Below are 15560 nucleotides of genomic sequence, written 5' to 3' on the forward strand. Positions count from 1 at the left end.
ACTGATTTATCACTTGATATCAACATCACATGACAATTCCACTCAGATCAAAAGAAATAAACTTAGCAATATTTTTTTATTAGTGCAGTTAAACAGACATGTTAGATCCATACTTGCAGGAAGTATTGGAGCATTGCATTTACAATGTAGGGGACCCTCCATGCCTCAAAGCCCTTACAGGGCTTTCAACAAGTTGTGTCAAACTGTAGTCTTGTCGCAGTTAGCGCCACAGTGCTGTTTTTTCTGTCCCTGGTACTAGCCTATATTAATAAACTGATTCAACAAATTACATTGACTACTTGGTCAGATAGTACAGTGCATAACCCCTGGTTCCCAGATCCCCAGTGATGACTTTAGCCCCACGGTCCAGTTGGGCTGTGAGCCCCCAGAAACTACGGGACATGAAGTACTGACGGCGATTACTCTGAGCTTCTGGGGAGCTTTGATGAGGTAGAATTAAAACTGGCCCTTACTCGGGTCACACCGGGTCCAGACTTTCTCACAAAGTGAGTAAATATTTGCCCTAGAATACAGCATATTCCCTCTGGGAGAATGCAAAGCACCTTCCAAAGCCTCTTTAACACCCAGTCCTGATCAGGGTGGTTTGCACTGTTGTTGGCTTAGGGTGCCCAGATCCTCCTGTTGGAAATAATGAAGGTTCAGCTGCTCCGGGGATTGGCTGGGTTTGTGCGAGGGCCTGAGCTGCTGAGGAATGCCACAGTATGAACCCACGACAGGGAAACCACGACTTAACACCGCAAATTAACACAGCGAGGGGCTCTGGACTTGGCCAATAGTGCCCATTTCATGCCCTCTCCTTTTACCCAACCCAAAGTTGAGTCAGGGCTGTGGCTATTGCAACTGACAGTGACAATGAGGATATACTGTTACACACGGGCCGGGCCTGAGGTTTGCCCACTGCACAAGGACGACATTGTTACCCTTAACATGTCTTCAGCAAAGTTAATCAAATCTTTCTGCAGAATAGATAGGGATCCATCAACCAAAATAATTAATTATATGCAAACACCCTAAAAGCTGTGGTCTTGCACGTAAACCCCCTTTAACTAATGAACCGTTTGGATATTTGAACTACTTAAACAACTTTTTAATTGTATCAATTGACTATGTAACATCCTTTAACAAATATAAAATCAAAGTCAATTCAATAAATCTAACTCTATAGTACATAGGTATAGAAAAAAAAGTACTGGACACATAATTGCTTTGCATTTCTCACCAACTTATTTCCTTAAATTGCAACCCAATTTCATGGCTACAATACAAAACACATGTCCAGCTACTTCACCAGAGAAATACCCCAGAATCTAGTTGTATTGTCCAATTAATAAGGCCTCATAAGAACCAAGATAATTGTAGATCAGGTAATTCCAGCAAGCCTGCACACATTTGGCCAATTTGTTGGTAATTTACTAAAGACATTGACAGGTGATAAGTGTCTGACTTGGTTCGGCACTAAACATTGACACCTGGGTGTTGATAGTCATCTGTTCATATAAGCAAACTCAACCAACTGCTGGGTTGATCTATAAAGTGACTTCTACTGTATATCCTGCATAATATATTTATTGTTCACAAGACAGGTAGGAATTATCTATGCCTACATTTCTAATGTTTCTGAGTCTACTTAACTTTTCACATTTCTGAAAGTGGCACAAAGATATGACTATTTCTATACTCTAAAAAGAAAAGCATCTTTTTTATCTTCAAATAATAATAACAACAATAATAATAATAAAAAGTCCAATACCCCTCTGACGAAACAAATCTTATAGATCTATTGTAAATACTCCAAGATAACACTTGGCTATGGCAACATAAATAGAATGAGGAAAAGAATAAACACAATATAAACTTGTTATAAAAATGACAACACAAAGCAAGTCAACGTCCAGAGGGTGAACTGTCTTATTATATGTATATTGGCACAGAATAATTCCTTACAGGGCTTTCTGGAAGTCGCTGTTGCAGAAAAGAGATCATCCTTGCCGACTAGGAGCTATGATACTACCAATAAGATCAAGCCTGCTAATACTGACATGCTCAACCAATACCACAACCTTATCTAATATAGTCCAAGTCTCCAGACTAGACTGAACAGCAGCAGGCTATTACTACTACTAAGTCTGAGAAAGCATCTCTAAAGCCCTACTTTAATCAGCTTGGAGTTGATTATCCCGAGCAAAGCATAAACTGAGGGCCTCCAGGCCCCAGATAACACTACACCATTTCAACACATTACTCTGATCCCCTCCCAAAGAAATGAAATCCTATACAACTATCACATGGATTCTCCCTCAGCCCAAGACGAGACAAAGAGCGTTGACATGGGTTTTTACCCTGGCTGGGATATCCGCGTCACGCTAAAAACCAGTAGAAAACCCCCAGAAAGTAAAACCTCCCTTTATCAATAAATACAAATAGCATTCTTTCCAAAGTTAGCAGTATGTGGAAGCAGCAAGTGTCTTAATGAATCGGTGCTACAGAGTTTTGCTTCCATTCATTTAAGTATCACACGCAACCTCAAATCTGTATATGCATAGAAATATTTAGACAACAGTCAGCTAATGTGTGCTTAAGTCTAGTTTTTCAGAGAAAAGTGTTTTATATCTGGCATAGGGATACTGTATAGGTATTTAGTACAATGCCAAATGCTTTTTCATTTTGACAGTTGAGTAGGGAAGCCCTAGATTCTAACGAAAATAGCCACATCACTGCCTAAAGACAACAAAATACAAGTCCAAGAGAATGAGAGATCAACATCAGGTTATTCGGTAACACTTTAGAATAAGGGGGGATGTATTTCGTAAAACCAATCACAATCGTCTTGGGGGGGGGGGGCTCTAAGCCCTGGATGCAGAGACGACTAGGGCCAGTAGAATGTTCCGTCATCACTGATGGGGCAGGGAGATTCTCCCGCCTCCTAGTGACAAGACTTATCTCCAAAACCTCCATCCAGTGAGTCAGACTAACCCTGCCCCTACCCAAGCCCTACCGTTTCTAGCTTTTAATAGAGATTAGTAAATGAGGAATAGTAACTTAATAATAACATCCTAATAAGGTCTATAAACTATAGACATTGTCTTAACAAATATGTTTACTAACCTTTAAATGATGATTTGTTAGTCACTTTTAAACATTTATTAATGTGTTTATAAGTAAGGCCAGAAGGGCCAGCTGTAGGTGGATCAACTACTAACAAATACTTAGTTTACTAATAACTTGTTCATGATCTATTAACTATTTATGTTATAGTTTAAAAAAATCATCAACTATTAACAAACATTTAACAAATCGTTAGTATCTCATTAACTAACCATTTGTGAATGATGTATTAACGATTTATAAGGGATAATTATTCTAAAGTGTTACCGGTTATTCTTTTTTTCAGAACTACTCAGGCACAAGGAAATTGAAAAGTATAAAAAACACGACAAATTTACTATATATATGTGCCTCGTACAAGATGCTCGTTGTATCATGCAAAATAGTGCACGTATGGCCAATGTCCATTCAGATTGCCTTAATTGTCCTACTGTTCTCAGTAGAATTTATATTAAAAAAATGGCCAATCAAGTGTCATTTGTACCCGTAAGGGGCATGATACTGGAATGCACGGTGAGTCCTCTAGTGATACCAGCCTGCCATTGTAGAGGACAGGCTTCCTGTGTCTATAGAGTGCATAGCATTATCCTTCCACTTCCTCATCCCTCATATGAAACACTAGGTGGCGCCCTAGTCAGCCTCCAGGCCACTACGCGTTTGATTGTGATTGTGATCTGCAATAAGCGATGCATGTGTGTGTACACAGCCCGTAGGGGAAACTAGAACGTCTACCACATTACAAGTCTATTAAGAGATGCTTTTCAACAGGACTTAAGTGATCCTGTGAGGAGTGTGAACAATATAAACTTTCCTTTTCTACTGAGTCAGTGATTACTATAGGAGATCCTTGGATGTCTGTGTTTGCTCCAGTGAATGGAGAGTAGATATCCAGGAGGCTCTTCAGCTCTTGAAGCGGGTCTGCTCACAGATGTGGTTGAATTTCCTGCAATCAAAATCACTCGAATGAAATACAGTGGGGACCTACTCAAGATCGTACTACAAAACCAATTTCATACAATAGCCTCCTCTAGTGGCCAAATTAAATGAATGCACCCTAGTAGTAGGAAACATGCCAAAACATGTTTAGCAGACCCATTTTTTTGAGACAGAACTCACTTACATGGCATGGTGAGCCTTCACCTGAGTACGGCAGTTGCGTCCCCAATAACAGTCGGGACGAGACGTCACAGCAGCTGGGAATGAGACGAGAACTAATAAAAACAAACTCTCTCCACAGGAAATTATTAACACACAATAACTGCATTGCACACATTGAGGAGGGTCTTGAGGTAGTCCTCCCGTTCTGAGCTGTGTGTCTGTGGCAGTGTGTTCACCTGGCAGCTCAGAGGCGGGGATGTTCTGTCTGAAGTTGTAGGCCAGCTCCTTGAAGGTCCTCAGGCCACAGCAGAAACACAGGATGGTGCTGGCGTTGATTCGGTAATCTGGAACAGAGATGGGGGGGGGGGGGGTTGCTTAGAGATATTCAGGGGATTTATGGGGGCCACAATGGTCTAGAAGGTCAGAGGTCGCTGATTCGAATCCCATGCCAAGCAGGGTTGGTGTTGTCGACTCACCAGACAGGTAGAAGGTCCCCTGCTGTAGGCCCTGCAGGCCTTCCTGCAGCATGTTCCGCCATGACATGCCTCTGGCTGCCAGGTAGTTCTGTTGGGAGAGGGAGCAATAACACTGAAAACGCATTGAGACATTTCTGCCATTCCAGTAAAGGCATCCAAACATCCGAGTTATGCAGCCCCTGAGATTTTACGACTTCAAAAGTAAAAGCAGCGTACCTGGAGGATTTCAGACTCGTGGTTATTGTTGTTTAGGACGCCGTCCAGGCATTTGTCTGTGAGGTTGAGCTCTGGGAAACACAACGGCAGATTCTCTCACACTGGTAACTTAATACTGCGACGGATAATATGGTGACGGCTAATGAGTCAGAGAGAGAGAGAGACAATACAAGTTGCTCAAGTGTTGAATGCAGGGGATGATTCAGCTGAAATGACTCAGGGACTGGGTAGTTTATGTGCATGTTTTACAGTTGTCTGTCGATGATTTGAAGGGTAAACACAATGGCACAATGTGTTGAGAGAGAGAGAGACCTACCGCTGAAGCGCGCCAGGCAGCCTTGACAGCCCATTTTCTGACACCCCCAGTACATGTGGCAGAAGGGGCGCTGGCACGCCACACCTGCCCACACACACACACACACACACACACAGAGAGAGACAGCCACGCCCGTCAGCGAATTTAGCCAAAACGCCCACAGTGGTAATTGGTCCGGAGATTGACTGACAGGCCTAGCGGGCCACTCACATTGCTGAGCGGAGAGCTGTTGACCAATGAGCTCGGCCCGGCGGTCTGGCATGGGCTGCAGGCAGCATGTGCAGATGACGTGGCTGCCCTGTGTGGGGCACGTGTACTCCCGGGCTGCTGCACAGGGAGGTGACACAAACGGCACACAGTCTCATTGTTAGAAGAGCTCCACCAGGGTGATCGGGTTCTCCGGTGACACGACGGTAATATCGGCCTGATTACCGACAGCGATGAGGCGGCCTACGGGAGGAGAGGTCAACAACCTCTCTCTCTCTCAACACTGGTGAGACCAAGGAGCTGATCGTGGCCTACAGGAAGACGAGGGAGAGAGAGAGAGAGGCTGGAGCCGATCACTATCAGTGGATCCACGGTAGAGAAAGTCAGCAACTTCAAGTTCCTCGGTGTCCACGTCGCTGAGGACCTAATCTGTGTGCATCTAATCGATGTGCGCACCGACCATGTGGTGAAAAAGACGCAACAATGCCCCTTCCGCCTCAAAACGGCGGAAGAAGTTTGGCATGGGGCCCCAAGGTCCTACGGGCCTTCTTCCTGACTGGGATGGTACGGGAACTGCTCTGCCCTCAGTGCGGTCTGCCCAAATGGTAAATGGTAAATGGACTGCACTCATATAGCGCTTTTCCACCTTAGCGGCACTCAAAGTGCTTTACAATGGCCTCTCATTCACCCATTCACACACACACACTCACACACCAATGGCGGTAGCTGCCATGCAAGGTGCTAACCTGCTCATTGGGAGCAATTTGGGGTTAGGCATCTTGCTCAAGGACACTTCGACATGTGGACAGTCGGAGCTGGGATTCGAACCACTGACCCTTCGATCATTGAACGACCCGCTCTACCAACTGAGCTACAGCCGCCCACATCAGTGGGCGTGTGCTCCACTCCGTCCAGGAGCTATAAAAAAGGTCATCAGAGTGCCAGCTAAGCCCGCAGGATCATCAAAGATCCCGGACGGCCCAGCCGTGGCCCGTTTCAGCTGCCGCCGTCTGGCAGACGGTATCGCAGCCCCAGGGTCCGGACCTGCAGGTTGAGAGATCGCTTTTTCCATCAGGCAGCCGGACTCCTGAACGATGGACCCCAACGGCCTGTTGCCTGCGTCACTCGCACACTGGCTCCCTCAGACTCAGACTGTACATACACAAAACACGCACCCACATGCAACAATGCACATTTGCACCTTCATGCACTACATACTTTACGTGCCACTATAGCCTTCAATTACACCATATTGCACCTTTTATTACTATTGTAGATATGGTTTTTATTCCTATACTCCCATATTATCCTTAATTTTACTGTCATTATCTTGTGTTGTTATTATGGTGTTGCTACGAGGTTGAGGAGCCAGAACCCAAGAATTGTACTCCCCTCTATGTAACAAAGGAATCTGAATCTGAATTTTAAGATGTAACGATGTAAATTTGAAGATGTATCAATCCAAGTGTATTTAACACACACGTATAGTCCTAATGGTAGTTCATGCGCAGTAGTGATCATATCCCCGCCCACTTAAAGACATATTTCCTCCCTGACATCAGTGCATTCAGAGCACAATACATTACAGGACACTTGTCACCGTGTGCAGTACCTGTGAGCATCTCAGAGGAGGTTGAGGGCCCATCCCCAGGGGGTTTCCCAGCCGCGTCCTCAGGGGCTGGAGGAACAGGCTGAGTGGGAGGGGCCGGATAGGCAGGGGGGGCCAGTCCAGTGGCCCACAGCACCTGGCTGACGTCCTTCTTGTAGCCTGGACACTGTCTGCACATCACAAACGGCTGACTGGTGGACAAAACGACAACACCGCACTGAGATGGCGAAGACACAAACGAGTGCAAAAAAAACAGTCGAGCACGTACACACACACACGCGTACACACACACGCGCACTCTTTGAACTGACCCGATATCTGAGGTGTCGCTGTCGTTGTCGGAGAGCTCGAACAGATAATCGGAGCTGCCCTCTTCGTCCGAGAACGAGCGCTCGATCTTTGGCTGCAGCATGTCCTGAGTTATCTTGTTACGGCTGTCCATGCTCTTCAGGTCCTCCTCACTGCGACACTTCTCTGTGGACACACACACACACACACACACACACACACAGACACGCACACACACACGCGCACACACACGCGCACACGCACGCACACACGCACGCACACACGCACACACACGCACACACGCACGCACGCACACACACACACACACACACACACGTTAAGCTTTGAGCCCTTCCATGATGTCAGAACGTCTGAGATCACAAGCCCCTGGTGTTTTTTACGTTCCAAAAAAAAGGCAGATCCGCTCCGGATAAGGCCTTTCTACGGCGGCCGTGCCGGACCTGGGTGCTGGATGAGGTAGGCCTCCACCAGGTTGTTGAGGATGTGGTTCTTGCGGATCCTCTCCACGGGGCAGCGGCAGGTGGGGCAGAGTGACGAGCGCTCCATCCAGCCGGAGTAGCAGGCGGCGCAGAAGGTGTGCATGCAGGGCTGCAGGCTGGGGGGGGGGCAGCGACACACGGCACACACACGTGTTGACTGGTAAACACGCGTTGACTGGTAAACAGGCGTTGACTGGTAAACACACGCGTTGACTGGTAAACACGCGTTGACTGGTAAACACACGTTGACATGACACCTGTTCTCGTCTAACATTACCATTCTGAATACAATTAAACAAATGTGTGTGTGTGTGTGTGTGAGTATAAAATGTATATAAGCAATCAGTCTCCAATGCAATATATTATTTATTTATAGGGCTAGACGGGTTTGATGCAGAGGGAGATCTCTCTCAACCCAGAAGCTCTGGTAGTTGGAGGTTTTATGGACGGTCCTACTGTACCTCACACAGTCATGCAGTAGGTCCTGACAGATGATACAGGTGAGGGACTCCTCCATCTTGTCCGTCTTGGTCCCTTCCACAGGGGCTTTTTCTAGGAGGTCACCCAGAGTTCCCTTGGCTGGGCCCACCGCCTCGGCGGTTGAAGTGTGCGGCAGGCCACAATCATAACGCTTATCTAGAGAAGGACAACACTGCGTTTACAGCATGGGTCAAACGTCATGGAAATGGAATTGGGTACGTCACGCTCGTACGGATGGTACACAAATGAATATTGTTGGGTTTACTTTTTTATTTTATTTTTATGGCATCTCTGCTTTATTGTGATAGGACAGTCAGGAACGGTGGAACCGAGGTGGGGTGACATGCAGCAAAAGGCCCGGGCCAGATTCTAACCCACGCCACTGCTGCAAGGACCAGCCACCACATGGTACACGCCCCAACCCACTGAGACACCGGGGCGCCCCACATATGAATGTTTAACTGTTCGATTTCCTGTCTACCAAGTGTGAAGGTCTATGGACCATCCATAATGGCACTTGTACATGTAAAGGGTAGCCAAGCACACCAACCCGTGTCAATCTTCCTCCTCTTCTTCTCTGGCTCCATGTTGTCCTTGGACACTGAACCGGTGTCTTTGGAGCAGAGGGGGTCGGTTCTGCTGGGTTCCTCTGCCTGGGCCCCAGCACCGCCTTGGAGGTAGGAGGTGGAGGTGGAAGGCTGGGGCTCCTCCTGGGGCTGGGGGGCCCTGAGCAGGACAGGCTCCACTGACAGCGCTGCTGCAGGCTGGCTTGGTGAAGCGCTGGAGCCCTGGATTGTCTGGTCCAGGTCTGAGGCCCCTACGCTGGCATCACCTGGGAGTCAGACACAGAGGAACGAGTTCCCAAACGTCCTTGCAAGAAAAGCTTGGCGTACCGGAGACTCAACGTGACTGAATGTCAGAGATGCGTTTCAATTTTACGATTAGGTGACTACTTACTACTGGTGTCTTGAGACACTGCCAGCACTGGTTTTAGGGACTGGTAAACGTAGGCGATATCTGCCAGGAAAAGTGATAGAATATTTGATGAAAAGGTTACAAAGTTGAGCAAATGTTGCAACATAACTCCTAGATGCATGCCCGGATTCCATATGGTGATCTCATCCACTGTCAAGCCCATAAAGATACGAATGATGACAAACCATAACACTGCACACACTTCCTCACTTGAGGCAAAATGTAACAAAAATCTCAAATATCCCAGGAAAAATTAAAAAGATTCATTGTGGTAGGTCAGCTAAACTTGAACAGCTAGGAACCAAATCAGCTCGCATACATGTATTATCTAGCCATTATGGTAAACATTGAAAGTACACTGAATTAAACAAGCAGCTTGAGAGTGGTTGTAATGCATGGATCACTTATAATAAACCACTTCCAAAGTACAGGCAATTAAATTCAGCTGCCTTTACAGTGTGAAAGAATACAGCCCGATACCTTTTCCTTTACATTAAAACCTCATTCTCTTTACATTAACCTCATTCTCTTTACATTAACCTCATTCTATGTCCGCTCAGCCTATTAAGTATGCAGCATGCAACACGATAAGCAACAAGGTGTAAGAAGAACAATACTACATCAACGGACTCACTTTGCTCTGGTTCATTCTTCCTGTAAACAAAGTATATGACATCACCACTCTGCAGCACGTGAATCTGTTTCTTCACCAGTTTGGACATGTTGATCACGGTACCATTGGTGCTGTGGAGATGGAAACACAACAAAAGGGCTGTCAACACTGGGCATTGTCTATAGTGGATGTGGTCATTAAGCAGACTTAGTGACCCTCCCAGGCTAGAGACTGCATCCTTGTGTATCACTGTCAAGCTATATACTTTGCAATAGTTGTTATAGTACAATAAGAATAATAAATATAGCTGCAAGTAGCAATACCGGGGGTCAAGCATCAAGTGCAACACACCATAGCCACATTTGAACTATGTGGTCATTGATGTCGATGAAAATATGATGAAAGCGCAATGGGGGTGGCTTGGCACAAAAACGCTTATATCGACATCGACAATCTATTTATCTGGACATTTTGTGTCCAATTAGTAAATTGTAGACCATCCCATGACCTACTCACACACGCAATATGAACCCCACTTGGCCACGGGGGGGGGGGGGGGGGGGGGGGACTACAGCAATCGATTTTGCCACTTTTAAGCATTTCGGCTTGTTATAGCGCCACCCTGAAAATAGGGCCCCAGAAAATGGGGAACCAATCAGGAGACTGCATTTTAACTGCTGTTCCGCCCCCAGTCCCTGATTGGTGATGATGAGAAATACTACAGGAGTCCACTAGTAGAATGAAGCAACAAGCGGTAACGTTAACATTAGAAGAATAAACAGCTGTAAGTGCAGTTATTGCAGAAACAGACTCAATAACAACAATAAACAAAGAACAAGAGTATGCACTAGCAGAGTTTCTCAGCGGAAAAAAAGAAGTTTTTGCCGTTCTTCAACTGGATTTGGCAAAAGTTTGATGTTGCTATGTTTTGTTACGCTGATTGGGTGAAGGAGTTTGTCTGTCAAGGCAAGTACTCCCACCCACTCAAATCGTTCTGGGCGTTCTGGGGAAGTCCAGACTCTATCGTGAATGAGTCTCTTTTTTGCGATGAGTCAGGCCTCCAGGCTAGGTCAAGTGGGACATGAGATATGCCTGTTCAAAGTTCAACAATTCACAATGCGTTATAACTTTAAACAGAACTTGCTAAAGCAACTAATTACTGGTAAGCAGCAGTTTCAGTGGTGTTACTGACTTGTTGTTCAAAAATGCATATTTTACTAGAATAGCCATACCTGAATTTGTAGACGAGAATGAATCAGTTTTGAGCAATGTGTAGCCTAAGTATCGCTTTTATTATTATTATGTCATCACATTGGCTAAATAGCAACATATTGGCTAAATAAGGTACAAGGCTGTTTGTGCATCCCATCACTGTGCCCAATGAGGTGTGATGTTTGTGTACAGAAGATGTGTACAGCATAGCCTTTCACCTTGCTGATTCAATGGATGGTAAACATCAGCCTCTTTAATGATCCATTAGTGCTTCTTTCCTCATTATGTGCCGGCTGGTTGGTTTACACTGATAATTAGACTAGGCTGTGTGGCTAAGGCTCTGTTAAATCCAGCGTAAAATGCACTGCCAACTAAACACGCCTAAAGAATAGGAAATATTTAGTATCTGCCGATTATATTCAAAATAGTAAATACTATCAAGAATAAATAGGCTATATCTATAAAAAAAAAAATAGCATTGTTATATATAGAAAAGCTATGCTAGCCCTCCAGCTGAGCTTCACCCCAAGTTACAGGTAAAATACTGAGGGGACTAGATCCATACCTCATGTCCTCCAGCCACACCAGCCCTGAGCTCTCATCAAAATACTGAGGGGACTAGATCCATACCTCATGTCCTCTAGCCACACCAGCCCTGAACTCTCATCAAAATACTGAGGGGACTAGATCCATACCTCATGTCCTCTAGCCACACCAGCCCTGAACTCTCATCAAAATACTGAGGGGACTAGATCCATACCTCATGTCCTCGAGCCACACCAGCCCTGAGCTCTCATCAAAATACTGAGGGGACTAGATCCATACCTCATGTCCTCGAGCCACACCAGCCCTATGCTCTCATCAAAATACTGAGGGGACTAGATCCATACCTCATGTCCTCGAGCCACACCAACCCTGAGCTCTCATCAAAATACTGAGGGGACTAGATCCATACCTCATGTCCTCGAGCCACACCAGCCCTGAGCTCTCATCAAAATACTGAGGGGACTAGATCCATACCTCATGTCCTCGAGCCACACCAGCCCTATGCTCTCATCAAAATACTGAGGGGACTAGATCCATACCTCATGTCCTCGAGCCACACCAACCCTGAGCTCTCATCAAAATACTGAGGGGACTAGATCCATACCTCATGTCCTCGAGCCACACCAACCCTATGCTCTCATCAAAATGCTGAGGGGACTAGATCCATACCTCATGTCCTCGAGCCACACCAACCCTGAGCTCTCATCTTGCACAATCTTGCAATGATCCCCAGAGACCAGCTTGTTAGCAGGAAAGGAAAGATCACAACCTAGCAAAAACAAAGATTGGCTGTTAGAAACAGGAAGTACATCACACAAAATAACCTACACCTATTAACCTACACCAAGCGCATTGTGTTGCCTCTGGGTATTAAATGCGCTATACAAATAAAGCTTTGATTGATTGATTGATTTTGAAATGCAGCTTGCATAATCTACACTCTCATTGATGTTACTCTGACATATTTCTGTATGGGAATTTAAATACAACATTAGTGTGCTGATGCAATACTAATAGATTTCTCTCCTTTCTTCATCCTAGTTTAAGAGCTGCATAGCAGACAGACCTTATAATTAAAGGCATTCTGGTTGCATTGGAATGCAGACTCCAAGAACTTAATATAATAGAGCCGACACAGACAGAACCTAGGAGATATAACCTCTCCTTGGGCAAAATCCATACAAAAAACTACTTAATATTCCACACACATGTTCTCAATAGACGCCTTTGTTGTCATCAGAGGGGGTGTCTAACTTTGCAGAACTAAAGCAGGCATTGTGCCCTAAAAGAAGCCAGACACTGCATGGCTATGTCTATATGGTGTCTTTTGTCAAACCAACTATAACAAATGTATAAATAACTAGGATATATATATATATATATATATATATATATATATATATATATATATATATATATATATATTAAATACACTGATATATTTATGGACTAGCTCTCAAAATATATCAAAACTATTATTCGTCCAGTGATATTAAACAAACTGTAATAGTATCTTTAGAGTATGCAATCAGACGAAATGCAACAAGAATAGGGAAAGTATAGTTTTGTTCTGACCTTTCTTTCGTCCGACAGAGCATTCTCTGTTGACAAGCAACACTTCAGATTCCCAGTTCGGGGCCACCCTCACCAGCTTCCCCCATGGGCGACCTCTTCCTCGATTCTCCATTTCCAAAACTACAAAGCTGGAATGTTGAATGATCAGAAACAACATCTCTGATTTGAATTTAGCCATTCACTGTACGCATTTGATCCAATATGATCTGAATACAGTTACTTGAAATATCAAGATATAGCTAGCTATCACTTTTAAACGCTGTCAGGGTTGCTAGCTAGCTAGCTGTAGCTAGGCTAACTGTAGCTGGTTAAACAATGAAACAAACACCCTGTCTGGAAAGCTATGTCAACGTCAAATACTCACGGCAGCCGCTGGATGAGCTTTGCTTCTCCTTCACAAAACCGCTAATAGAAACAATATGCAACAGTTATATAAGCATGTCATGGCAACAAATAACTCAACGTGCATGCTGTGGTGATGGAAAACAATTTGGTTCAAAATAAACATAGTGCTAGTAGCTAGCTCGCTAGCTAGACACATTTAAACCAGCTAGCGAGAAATCCAAACCGTGTGCTACGCGCTACAACCATATTAGCTAGGATAAACTCACCACAATCTCTGAGAAATAGTGTTACGTTACCCTCGAGAAGACAATTATTTTGTCCGATTATTTAGCCTGAGGATGTTTTGAGCCCACATTTCGCATCCAGGCACCAGCACTCATGCACTTCCTCATGCACTTCCTGGCAACCCAAGGTATTTACAGAATCAGCTGACGGAGGAGGGGCGAAGAGACTGAGGGAATGAAAGCTATAGGCCTAAAACCACGCGAATAGAGGATTTAGCATGTAGGCTATTTTAGATAGAACCTTGGCCACAGTATATGCTACCACACATTTCAACTATAGAGGTTCAATTCACTGAAAATAGTGACTTCAATGATATCAAGGAGTTTTTGCATTGTCTTGCCCTCCCCCCCTCCCCAAAAACCGTCCATAATTGTACATATTGCACTTCACATGCATTGTCATGTACACAGAGATTAAAGACCTCATTTTATGGAATGACACAGAATCAGATCCAGATTTATATTAGCCAGGTAGGTTTACACACATTCTAGGAATTTGTTCTGTACTGTTGGTGCATAATAAATAGACAACAAGACAGGGTGCAAGAACAAGACAGGACAGTGCAAATGACAGGACAGTGCAAAATATATAGCGCAGGAAGAAAAAGGGTAAATATGTGTTTATATACAATATATGTGCAATGTGCACTATCAGTACCATTAGGGAGGGACATATTATAGGACTAATAATTACTGGACCTTGGAGGGTCATTTATTAGCCACACAGCAATTACACACAACACACGCGTGAGTGAGAGGTGACACACAACCCACAAACACATGCACTGTGGTCGCCGGTGGGAATTTATCCTCTGCATTTCTCCCATCCAGGCTGTCCTCTTCCAGGTCAGGGACAGGACTGAAGAGCATCGTTCTTCTGCATGTTTTTCATATTGGGGTTCTATGTGGAGGGAACCTGAGTGAGCACAGGGAGAACATGCAAATTCCACACAGAAAGGCCCAGAAGATTAACCCATGCAGGAATAGAACCCCCTTGCTGTGAGGTGACGGTGTAATGCATCGAGTCAGAGCCACCCACAAGCAATTTGGTGTCTTGCTCAAGGACACTTCGACACGCGACCGGGAGCTGGGATCGAACCGGGGACCCCAGCGGGCTGCTCTACCTCCAAAGCTACATGACGCCTGCTATACCTCCCGAACTAGTGAAACATGGCCTCTCGCTCAGACCAGGTGGTGGGGTGACAGGCCTGTGACAGGCCTGTCACAAGGGGAACTTGTTTGTCTGCAGACAGCTGTGATGTGCGTTAGCGGCCCAGCAGTCGGCTAACTGCTGCCATGGCCTTCAGATAGGATGGAGGTTCCCTGAGGGCCCCAGGTCCATGAAAGTCTCCCTCCCTGTCTGGCCCAGATAAGACACTGACAGGCTCTTTAATCTCCTTGCCTGTCTGTTTGTGCTCTCCTGGCTATCTGCTGTTGGAACAGGGGTGTCATCACCTCGGGTGGGCCTGAGTGACAAACAGCAGGTTAGTGAAATAGAGGGGAGGTTGAGGGAGGACAGGCCTCAGAGGCTACAAATCTGTAACTCAATGTTGCTGCACAGCAATAAATACTTTATGACATTCCCATGCCTTTGTAAACCCTATAAAGACCTGCAGTGCCTCTCTCACAGTTCATAATCTAGTATCGCTCAAGCTATATCACAAATAACAGAAAACATCATGGTCAATGTTCAG

At 45.2% G+C, this 15560-nt stretch overlaps 1 protein-coding gene across 2 annotated transcripts; it reads right to left on the reverse strand.

Moving 5' to 3' along the window:
- Positions 1-92: 92 nt before the first annotated feature.
- On the reverse strand, positions 93-13943 carry chfr (checkpoint with forkhead and ring finger domains, E3 ubiquitin protein ligase). Of its 2 annotated transcripts, XM_084456726.1 has the most exons (18): positions 13849-13943; positions 13602-13642; positions 13238-13365; positions 12332-12431; positions 9926-10035; positions 9274-9333; positions 8867-9148; positions 8298-8472; positions 7798-7952; positions 7360-7522; positions 7052-7239; positions 5443-5559; positions 5233-5316; positions 4917-4987; positions 4701-4788; positions 4461-4568; positions 4247-4319; positions 93-4069 (listed from the first exon to the last, which is right to left on the reverse strand). In XM_084456726.1, exons 3-18 carry the CDS (start codon positions 13347-13349, stop codon positions 4027-4029), a joined length of 1929 nt encoding a protein of 642 aa, XP_084312852.1. In that variant the 5' UTR covers positions 13350-13365; positions 13602-13642; positions 13849-13943; the 3' UTR covers positions 93-4026. The 2 variants fall into 2 exon arrangements, with proteins under 2 accessions (XP_084312852.1, XP_084312853.1); XM_084456727.1 differs by lacking the exons at positions 12332-12431; positions 13238-13365; positions 13602-13642; positions 13849-13943 and adding an exon at positions 11877-11894.
- Positions 13944-15560: the final 1617 nt, after the last annotated feature.

The sequence above is a fragment of the Borostomias antarcticus genome (genome assembly GCF_949987555.1).
Source record: "Borostomias antarcticus genome assembly, chromosome: 23".
Classification (NCBI taxonomy): domain Eukaryota; kingdom Metazoa; phylum Chordata; class Actinopteri; order Stomiiformes; family Stomiidae; genus Borostomias; species Borostomias antarcticus.